General features: G+C 48.0%; 1 protein-coding gene across 1 annotated transcript; it reads right to left on the bottom strand.

Annotated features, from left to right (window-relative positions):
• Nucleotides 1-229: 229 nt before the first annotated feature.
• Nucleotides 230-10,846, bottom strand: LOC119458119 (muscarinic acetylcholine receptor M1). Its single transcript, XM_037719941.2, has 3 exons — nucleotides 10,752-10,846; nucleotides 3,038-4,474; nucleotides 230-1,569 (listed from the first exon to the last, which is right to left on the bottom strand). Exons 2-3 carry the CDS (start codon nucleotides 4,427-4,429, stop codon nucleotides 1,039-1,041), a joined length of 1,923 nt encoding a protein of 640 aa, XP_037575869.1. The 5' UTR covers nucleotides 4,430-4,474; nucleotides 10,752-10,846; the 3' UTR covers nucleotides 230-1,038.
• Nucleotides 10,847-11,390: the final 544 nt, after the last annotated feature.

Raw genomic sequence — 11,390 nt, forward strand, 5'->3', positions numbered from 1 at the left:
AAAGCGTGGATGAATTTTATACATACTTTCATGAATTTATTTGTCCTTCATTCTCCGCAACTAACAATTCGTCATTAAAACTCAAAGAATTTAGCAGCGCTTTCACATTGAAGCCGCTATTTTCACTGCCTTCTCGAAACACATGAGCCGTGGAAACTGCCAGTGCCATCTGCACCAAACATTGGCCCTATAGCAAGCTTCTAGGCAAATTTCGAGGAGCATGTCTACATTAGATCTTGCCGACTTACTACGCACAAAAAGCAGTGAGTTTTCAGACCTAGAGCTGTAAGCTACCCTTTCTTTCCGAAAGTGAAGAAAACGTTCGTATAAAAGCCTTTCAAAGGACTGTAGGATTATTTTGGCACAACAAAGATACCGCAGTCAAGAAGTGCGTAAGACTTTCAAAATGGAAATAATGGCATTGCTCTAGAGTACGTCTGGCCATTTCACATTTATTCAACCCGGCTGCTAGCCCTGTTTTACCGGGAGCACTCGAACTTACTGCAGACAGTTCCCAACCAAATCATCAACCTAGTGCTGGCGACCATTCTCAAGACGCATATGCGTCGTCATCGACCCACGCAACAGTCACTCTTTCCGCCCTATAAACTAGCAGAACGCTGTACAGGAAGGTGCCAGTAAGTGCATAGCGTTACACCGCACACGTAAGTGCACTCTCACGAAATCGCGGAAGCCACTTGCGCAAACATTCATCACTCGAGCTTTCTTGCGTTCTCGGCCCGGGATGTGTGTTCGACTCGTTCAAAGTTCTTCAACTCTATCTCTGCTATAGTAAACACCAAGCGTAACAATCGGCACCACTTCTGAGACAGTAAGGGTCGTCCGTAACTTCCACAGGGGTCGCGAAAGGCATAACCGAATCGCGAATGCAGAAAACCCTTACGAACTCGGCTCCGCTGGAGCTTCGGTACTGCTGAAGGTTTGCGACAGAGAAGGAGAAAGAAGGTCGCATTCTCCGAGGCGACAAGACCGTGGTCTTCGGGAGAGACTGAGAGCGCTAGCAGTCGGGGCAACACTTCAGGTGAAGTAGCCGCGGTTCATGGACCGCTGCTTGTTGTGCCACTTGCACGACAGGATGCGCATGTATGTCCGGCGGAAGTTCGCGTTGCACAGCGCGTAGCACAGCGGGTTCACCGTGCTGTTGATGTAGCACAGGTAGTAGACGAAGTTCCACAGGCCCGTCGGTATGCAGTCGTCGCACGACGAGACGGTCTTGATGAGCACCAGCACGTTGTAGGGCGTCCAGGTGACGATGAAGGCCAGCAGGATGGCGCTCAGCGTCTTGGCGGCTTTTTTCTCCTGCTTGCGCTCCTGTTGCTTGCGCTTCTTCTTGGGGGCCGCCCGCTGTTTCGCGACCACCTGGCGGTGTACAAGCTTGGTGTTGAGCGGGATCCGGATGGTCTCCAGGCCGGAGTCTCCGGTGCGCATGGCCGCTGCCGAGTCCTCGGACGACGTCCTGGCGAACGCCGCGGCCGCACCAGAGGGCGCCGTCCCGCCGCCGGCCTCGTGCTTCTCGGCGTCCTCTTCGAGGATCATCTTGATGGAAGCCTGCAAGTAGGCGGCAAGAGGAAGTGTTTCAGACACTTATTTGCTAATGGCGTGGGGCGCTAGAATGGAGACGCTTTACACCCGCTCTACGCGGACGCGTCACCTGTTGAGCGTTAGAGCTGAGCCATCAACACTTGGCATGCCCTGTGGGCGATTATTGGGAGAAGCGGACGATGAACCTTGGCTCCTGTAGGCTGACGAGAACCAACATTAGGCTTGCATTCTAGAGATTACTACAGTATTGAAACAAGAGTGTGACATCACAAAAAACAAAACTCTTATCGAAATTCTAAAGCAGATTTTTGCTAGCTTCAGCCTGTTTATGAAGCTGTGTCAATACATAAACACAATAACAGTAGGAAGGAGCGCACTGATCCAAACACCCTTCTTGACTGATGTGAGCTATTGGCCAATAGTAGCCACGTATGGGAATTTTCTACATTACGAAATAAAGCGTCCAGAAAATATTGAGGAGCAGGCTCCTGCTGAAAAGAGCGCTTGAGAGAATGGTGACCCCACGTTCCGCTTGCGACGTCCACGTGCCGCGCATGGTTGCAAAATTTGGCTGAGATGGTCACAGATGGTCGCGTATGCTATCCGCGGGCTGCATTTTTTTCACAAAGCCCGAGGGTTGGTTCAGGACCCCTTACTTTTTTATTTACATTTGTGGTAAAAGACATGCACTGTGCATGTTATGTTTCATGACATTTCTTCGTGGGCTGCCATGTTCATAATTCTGAGAAATAATCTCGTCGAGAACATAATAGTACATTGCATGAGAAACTTTAGTGATTGAGTAGTGCAGAGCAATACAAACCAGACTTACAGCATGGATAAGCAGATAGCATACCTGTGCCTAAATATATGGGGAGCGCCACGGCGACGACGACGACCGCGGAAATTCGCTTGTAGTGTCCATATAATTGTTACCGCAATATTATCGCAATGTACGTATTCTCGCACCCCTGTTTTCAAGTAAGCATCCCATCTATTTCGTAAATGATCGCAATATTGATGACAGTACAATATACGGAAATATTACAGTGCGTTTTATTATACAGTGGCAGCTCGATAAATAGAACGACGGGATAAGGTCTTAAATTTTGTCGTCATTTTTATTGCGCTTTAGTTCCTATAATTATTCATTACGATGTAACCTACCTGACAGTTCTTTTGTCAACAATTGCGGCATCGTCAACTGCGGCATTGTCAACAAGCGACAACAACTCCACCGAATTATATCCACGCTCCAGGTAAAAAATGGCTGTCTGGATTGCGTATGGTGTTCTTTTTTACAGTACGCAACTGCGAATTTCTTGCTTACCAGTGATGACATCATAGTGAACCTTGATGAGCAGCTCAAGTAACTTTTGCGTGAATGCAGCACGCCGAGACGCCATTCAAGTATCAAGTACGAGACCGTATCCACTAAGCGCTATAGTCTACAGGCTTTCGCCTGTCCACCTACCTGTGACGTCTCGCCCTCCAGCGACGGCTGCGTCGGCAGTCGGATCAGTATGGTGTACACCGAATCAGACGAGTAGGAGCGGGACGCTGACGTAGCCGGTGCTGTTGCACCAGTCTTCTCATTGCGCCGGAGGCCGTTGCGGTCCGTCAAGGGAATGCTGACGCTGCCGCCGCCGCCGCCACCACCTCCTATGCTAGAGATCGCGCTGGTAGTTCCCGTCCCGGTGCGTCCCGCCGGGTTCAGCTGGACCAGCTGGTCTGCCCGGAAGGTCATCGAGGCCGACTGCACCGGCGTCTCGATGGACGCCGGCGTCTGGGTGCCGGGAGAGCCTCCGTGGCTGGTGCTGTCGTCATCCTCCTTGTCATTGTCGATTCGACACCACGACAGGAGCACGTCGCGAAGTCGGCGCCTCTTGGGCGCCGCCGGGGGCAGGTACTTGGAAGTCTCGACGCACAGCGAAGTGGGCACGTACGTGGTTTCCACGTCCGGCGGGCAGGAGTCGCTGCGGCCGCGGCGGAAGTCCTCCGACTCGGCGGGGTCGTCGCTGGACGTCGACTTCCGGCTGCCGCCGGTCTCCTTCCGGCCCGCCTGGAGCTGGGTCAAGTCCCTCTGGCGTTTCTCGGTCTCGCGCCATATGCGCCAGTAGAGAATGCACATGACCGTCACCGGCACGTAGAAGGCGGCTAGGGCCGTCCCAAAGGTCACATATATGTTGGTCTCCAAGAACTGGATGTAGCAGCGGTCCAGCGGAACGCTGCGCTGACCCTCGATGTAGGGCCACGAGTAGATCCATGGCGGCCACAGCACCAAGGATATGACCCAGGCACTGGCGATCATGATGGCGGCCCTCTTTGTAGTCCTCCGGGCTCGGTAGGTCAGCGGCCTGGTGACCGAGAAGTACCGGTCGAAACTGATTATTAGCAGGTTGAGCACGGACGCGTTGCTGGTCAGGTAGTCGAATGCGAGCCACGTGTCGCATATAAAGGGACCGAGGGGCCAGTGGTCGTACAGTGTGTACATGGTGAACAAGGGCATCGAGATGACCCCGATGGAGAAGTCGGCGATGGCCAGACTGAGCAAAAAGTAGTTGCTAATGGTCTGTAGCTGCTTGTCCAGTTTGAACGAGATCATGACCATGAGGTTGCCGATGATGGTGACTGCGCTCAACAAAGCGGCCAGGAAGGCTATCAGAATCACCTCGGGAAGCGAGTAGGGTGCGGAGTGACCACTACTATCTGAAGCCACGCTGTCGTTTGTGGCATTTCCGTTTCCGTTAGTGGTGCTTCCGCCTGCGGAGCCGTCGTCGAGCACGCCGTTCAAACCGCCGCTGCCTCCGGCCTCGGTGGCGGCGAGCAGTACTGAGGCGTTGAGTGCGGCTTCCAAAAGACCCATGCTCAATGCCACCGCCCGTTCACTTCATCCCGCGGTAGTCTTCACCTGCACATATGATGTAAAAATTTTTTTCCTTAGTCAAAAGTGAGCAAATACTGATAAGTAGTAAAATAAAATCTTACTACTGATTAGAATCATAAAGCATTACAGACTTATATACATGTTCCCTTACACTTTTTGTATATCAATTGTTATTCAACACCCTGTGGGGAAGCAGCGGGCGTGTTGGCATCGCGAAGCCTGACCGCTGGAATGTCGGCGTTCTAGCAAAGGTTACACGTGAAAGCTTTCCCACCAGGCTTCAGAAGCTCGATGTCCTCACCGGACCATGCAGTACTCTTCACGTGTGCATGTTTTTCGCATGAAATACAATGATGAAACTGCTGTTTGCCCTAAAAATGCAGGGGGCACAGAATATGAACGTTCGTACTGGGCGCCATCTTGCGAAAATAATATCAATAAAGGAATTGTGGTGTTTTAAGTGCCAAAACCAGTTCTGATTATGAGGCACGCCGTAGTGGAGAGCTCAGGCTTAATTTTGACCACCTGGGCTTCTTTAAGGTGCACTACAACGCAAGCACACGGACGGTTTTGCATTTCCCCTCCATCGAAATGCGGTCACCGCGGCCGGAATTCAATCCCGGGACCTCGTGCTCAGCAGCTCAACGCCTTAGCTATAACCGAGCCACCGCGGCTGCTTTTTACGGTAAGCTTTCAACAATAATTTCCAAATTATTTTTTACGCTAAACCTTAAATAATAATTTGGAAACTGCAACAACATAGTCGCAAGCATGTTATTATGTGTACACTGAAAGGAACATCATGCTCACTAATATCCCAATAACAAAGCAGATACAACTTGGAAAACTTTATCTCACGACCGAAAAATGAGTAATGAACAGGAAAAATCTCTGCGAAATTTCACCTTTTAAGCAGCGCTAACACAGCAATACGAATATCGAGGGCATCTGAGACTCTGAGAATATGTGCTAACGAAGCCGATTCCTTCTATCAAGTTTGTAATCGCATCAGTAAATTCAAAGGGTAATGCTTGCAATAAACATAGCAAGCGAGACTTGCTATTTACCACAGAGCAAAGCCACGGAATGTCGTAAACGGCAGGCGAAAGTTACGAAGTATCTTGTGAGCCCTAATGATCGTAGGTTGATAATGAGAGAGCTCGTGGTTCAAATGCGAAGCGCATTCTTTACCTCAATCCAGGCACTTTGTGGTAGGCAGGAAGGTAAGGATGCAGTCTTGCACCTTGGGCCTTTTCATTAAACAAAAAAAAATGACCCGATGTTGGGATCGCACCCCGACCTCATAGCCGAAAAGCCCGATGCTGTAACCGTCACGCCACGCTCGCACGCTTGCACTTATCGTGAAAACGCCAGCTAGCTCATTCAGACGACTGGCGCGTACGTCACGGCGCATAACACGTGCCTCAGCACGTGCGCAGGAGAGCACGGTTGCGCGCGTGCCAGTTTCCTTAAGGCTTCAATGCCATGAATAAAACGTGCGAACAATAGAAAATCTTATAATCTCTTTCGAGTGTGTAACCTCGCATACAGACAATTAAGTCACTTATAAAAGCAAGAGCGCACCAATTCTCCAATTCTGCACCTCGTTGCAGCTTTCGCTTTGAGGTAATGTGTTAGATTGCACCGCCGTAAGGATTGGCCTAGATTTCTGACTCCTTTCCTCGTACCACATAGCACTATACGTAAACGCTGTGTCACGTTGTGCCGCCTTCAGGATCACTCAAGGTAATAAAACACACTGAAATGTTTCTTCGCCGGAGTACAAGAGCCGTCACATGTGGTTGTCGTCACCAGCTGCCGCCTTCGCACTTGTCACAGATATAAAATTGATCGCTTTACGCAAACTTGTTGGTCCACCTGGTAACGCTTTAATGAAACCCTTAACAATGTTGGGTAGCGTGTTACCTGCAAAATATTTCGCGGAAGATCGATTCCCACAGTGCCTGGGACCAGCATTTTTGGTAATGCGAGGCATTCTGTGATTCACCCCAGGCACTTTGTGCTAGCTGGATAGGTTTCCTGTCTCCGCCTCATACCGGACTTATCGCATAAAAAAGAACTTAAGTGCCCGAAGGTCTAAACTCAATTATACGGTATTCCGTGCCAAAATCACAGTACGACTACCACGCACGCCGCTGTTCGGATAAATTTTGCCTACCTAGGTTTCTCTGTAAATTTGCTCGCAATGCACGGTAAACAACCGTTTTTGCATATTCCCTCTCATCGCGATGCGGTCGCTTCGGCCGTGATTTGACTCATGACCCTGTGCTTAGATGAGCAGCGCCATAACCACTGAGGTGTCTCGGCGAATTCACAATGTCATGCGACGGGCTGTGAGTGTCGATAATGGGTTTTTGCGACGACGGTAAGCATGCCTTGAAGAAAGAACACCGTGGAGTATTAGGAAATGCAGGCGCCGCCTTTCAGTTTCACTTTTCAGCGAGGGTTCGTTGGTAGCCAAGACGCGCTAAAACTTGTTTTCATAGCCTCTTCTGTGGAACGGCAGCTCGCGCACAGTAACTAAGCAGACAACGTAAATGCCGAATAACTGAAAATATTTGAACAAATCTTCGCTCTTGGAGCGTTTTACCAGAATAAACACTTACGACTCGAGTGTTTTAGTTAGACATATCGCCTGCGTTTGGTTAAACAGGAAATCGTCGATCGGCTTATGCCAATGCTTGTTTCTGAAATTTTTTTTTAAGCGAGGGAGCTCCTGGTTTAGGGGCAGACAAGCACGCGAAGCCTGGAAGCCTATAGACTGGTGCACTTACGAATTAGGTCAATTCGATGCTTCAATCTGCGCTAACGCTGTTGATAATGCAAACAGTGAATAAGCTTGGAAAGTATTGTGACTGCATATTTTAAGTAGTAAGCAGCCATACCAGGGAGCACAATTATAATCGTGAAACCTTCTTTTTATTATTGGTTTCTAAACGTTTTCCTAACAAACTTTCTTTTTATCTTTATGTGAGGCATATATACTTTGATATTTATTTTAATCCAGCAGCTTTACGACATCTGTCCCCAAATGCTTACGTAACAAATTGGTTGAACTTGATTCATTACGTTGCCCCGGTTTTCTTTTTTTTTAGATCATCATCGCTGTAAACAATGTTCTCACATTAGGATAATGGCGCCGCCCGTCCAGCACACTTTATGCTTACCAGCGCAATTGTTCTCTACTTATGGAAACCAGCTTCAGTCCACTGGGTGCGCCACATCGTGTTCAACGGATGCTACAGTTAATTTAGCATCTAAATCGACAACCCGAACGAGTGCCAGCCAGAATTCCACTGCATATATGATATTCACTGCATGACGCCAGAAAAACCTTCGCAAACCTAAAACAGTCACTAAAAGAATGATATATATGATAGTCACTATATGATAATCACTCATTTTTTTAATTTTGTGCAGGAAATCGCGGCTAGAAAGACTCGGCCTGCGGGCAGCAAGCGTGACCACCCGTTCTTAGACTTCCAGGCATCATACTGCCTCAGTTATCCTAAACGGAAGTTCATGTTATTACATCGGTAGCAACTGCCATGGTCTTCGCATAGAAACTGCTATTTGTTATGAAAGGTATCCGTTGCTGCCAACTTAACTCTTTATACGAGCTTTATTTGCTTTGAACTGAATATATCCCAGGCACAGCCCGCAAACTGTTACGAAAAACGTGGAAATTTCAACTGAGACTGAAGCAAAGACAATACAGCTGGTTAAATTGAGGTTCATTCACAGGAAAGAAATGCGCCATCACACTGGGGATTCCGCAAACGCACATACATAAGCAAATCGCAAATGTTAATAAACAACACACAGTGAAGAAGAGAACCAGGCTAGCAAATATATCCTGATAGGGATACCACGCCTGCCCACCCGATTAGGGAAAAATAGGGAAACAGACGAGCAGAAAGAGGGAAAGCGTGTGAAATAAAAAGATGGAAAGGCACAGCACGAGACACGGCTGTACGAGCACTACAGTCAAAAGTTGAGTCTCGTAGCTGAGAAGCATTCTAGCATATCTTTACGAGTCTCCCCTCAAGTTTAGGATCGACTTCTCGAAAATAAGAAATCGTTGAACAACCTAAACGTATATGATGGCACGAACAAAATAACTCGACCGTTTACAATGACTTACACCCCCTTTAGCTTTGATCGCACCGGAAGCGCCAGCTGACGTCGCAGTTTTGCCCTCTATTTGCATGCTGGTAGCAATGTTTTCATATAAACAACGAGGTGAACAAACAGTTACAAATGTGGTGCCAGCTTGCGCATCTAGTGCCGCGGAAGCATGCAGGACTAAGCTTTATTGATTTTTTTTCTGTTTTTTTCTTTTCTTTTTGGAGAACAAACTGATTTCGGTGCAAGCCTTGGGACGCAACAAACGAATGAAAAAGGATGCTTCGTATTTACGTTTCGCTCCACGACAACCGTGCAGCCGGCCGATTTGCTGACCTAGGCTGTTCGAAGCTGCCCCCGCCACATCGCAGTGCTACCGGAAGGGAACGCGATGCGTGCCAGCTGGGCCGGAAGAGTTGAGAAAAATCTAGAACCGCGGCGAAATGCAATCGCATGCGCCACCGCGTTACGCACAACTCGAGCCACGATAGACGACAGTCAAGAAATGAAGAGGGCGTTGCGGCCATGAAGGGGCGATGAGGGGAAAGGGGGCGGGGGGTGGGGAGTCCTTCAGCCTCGTACTAGAGCGGCAGGGGGTTTGAAATGAATGAGAACGGGAGGAAGAGAGCCTTTGTTTATCGAGCACACCCCCGGCACTTGACAGTCGGCGCCTTGTGGCAGAGCGGGGGCGATTTATAGAGTGGGCCATTACGACAGCGTGCTGCCGTCGGCGGCTTTCCAGTTTACGTCGTCCTGGCACCGCCGTTGCATGGCGTGGTGGGCGCGGGAAGATTCCGGCGCGCAGCTCATCGAAGCGAGCTATCGATGCAGCTGTAGCTGCTAGTTCGTTACGTTGCTTAGTTTTCCGGTAACTGCGTAGTTGTAAGTATACGAAAAGGAACGGCGATGCTCCGAAAACTGATGCAGTCGAGACACCTCGCACAACCGACCGTTCACGTGAGTTTCGAATCTTGCTTCAACTGTGTCTATTGAACAATGGGAGGCCTAGTTATGCCAGTGCGTCATCTTGTCCAGGCACGTGTAGATATTATCGTGACCTATAGCTACCGCATTCCAACACTTAGAAGAACGTGCGACAAACAGCTCGTTCAATCAAACCACTTGCTAAGCTCCCCAATTAACCCTATGCTCCGGAACCGGTGCACAGTGATTGGTGAACAACGTGGGTGTTCGCTGACTGTTCGGTCACCTATGGACAAACGAAAATTAAATATAAACTTAACTTCCGTTGTAGAACATATATAAATACACAACAACAGCATAACATCCTGATGAGTAATGTAAGCAAGGCCGCATAAACAGCACTCTTTTTTTGGGTCTTATTACCCCATGCAATCATTTCCTTAGCAGGGAATTCGTGACGACGAGTTTAATCTAACCGGTCAGTCTAATTCGGTCAGTCTAATCTAATTGGAAGCGGAGCTTCCAAAATCGTATGATTAAAGAACGTTGCTAAAAACGGACAGATGCGTCAGCGATCGGCTGCAAGCAACAGAGGTATCTGTGTCATAAGGTCACATAAACGACTAATGTCTCGCGCACTGTCGCAGCCTGCTGTGCACGCTACGAATCAGAACCAAGATTTGAAAAGACAAGAAACATAACAGTTACGTTCCTGTATGCTTTATTTCGCTTTAACTTCGGTTACATTGTATGGTTGTGCTTAGGGGAATGATGTTTTCTTTTCTTAATTTTTTTATAAATGTGGAGGTCACCATAATGATGTGAAGTTCAGATTGTACGCTCATAGTTTTGGACGTGGAGATGTCGGATTCGCTGAAGAAAAATACGGTAGTTAACCCAACCAGTTTCTTTTCAAGGACTCTCACAGCATCGCGATAGACTGCTGGCCGGATTCTGAGAATGACTGTATAGGTTATCGATGCGACAGAGTTTTATTCTTCACAATTCACCGCGTTGTGCACGTTGGCAAAGAAAATTGAATGTTGTTAGAGAGACACTTCTGCAAACTGAAGATAAGTGAAATGTACATGTCGCTGTGAAGCGTCACTTTGGTGTGCACTTTCCGCACGTTAAATTATGATCTTCACCGGCGCCCTTGAAAAATTACTGCACTGGCAAGTTGGGAGTTGCTGCTGGCTGTTGGCGTTACGCCTCGACAATACGAACTTACCTTTTTGTTCTTTCAGGGATGGAATACATTTCCTCGAATTCACTTGACGAAGCTGTACCGAGGGAAGTCCGGATCACTTGCCTGATGTTGTCACCTGGAATAAAAAAAAAAAGAATGGTGTGGCCACGGAGCTTCGAATTTTTCATATACCTTACGTGCTTACAAGGAGCAATAAGAGACACTAGATATGTTTTTCAAAGCGTAATGTTGCCAGGTGATGTTCGATTATGGGAAGCAAAAGGAGAATTGTTATCCCAACTGAACATTTTCTTGTCACTTTTTTTGAGCTAAACACGACACACATACGAAGGACAAAACTGCGCACAGCAAGTGTTTTCCTTTTTCCATCTTGTGAATGTGTTCTTTCGCATCAACCCCCAAAAAAGTGTGTTCATACAGCTGCACGCCATTACTTCCAGAAAAGGTTTTTTCAACTGTTAGTCATTTCGCCTTTGTCACCAGCAGTACTGCAAAAATGTTTCAGACAGAAAATTCACGTTATTGTAAACATATACAGAAAAGGAGCGGAATACGTTTTGAAGTGTGCATAACTCTGTGGAACGAATATGATGGGATCAGTGCTGAATACTTGTTTGCAGATATTGTAACACATCATCTCTCGTGTCTGATTTACAAATA

This window comes from Dermacentor silvarum, chromosome 7 (genome assembly GCF_013339745.2).
Source record: "Dermacentor silvarum isolate Dsil-2018 chromosome 7, BIME_Dsil_1.4, whole genome shotgun sequence".
NCBI classification, from domain to species: Eukaryota; Metazoa; Arthropoda; class Arachnida; order Ixodida; family Ixodidae; genus Dermacentor; species Dermacentor silvarum.

Bases quoted from the DNA above. Each gene is read 5' to 3' on its own strand.
- LOC119458119 (XM_037719941.2), bottom strand. From the start codon at position 4,429: ATGGGTCTTTTGGAAGCCGCACTCAACGCCTCAGTACTGCTCGCCGCC. The intron at 1,570-3,037 runs GTAGGTGGACAG...GCCTACTTGCAG, and splicing joins TGGAGGGCGAGACGTCACAG to GCTTCCATCAAGATGATCCT.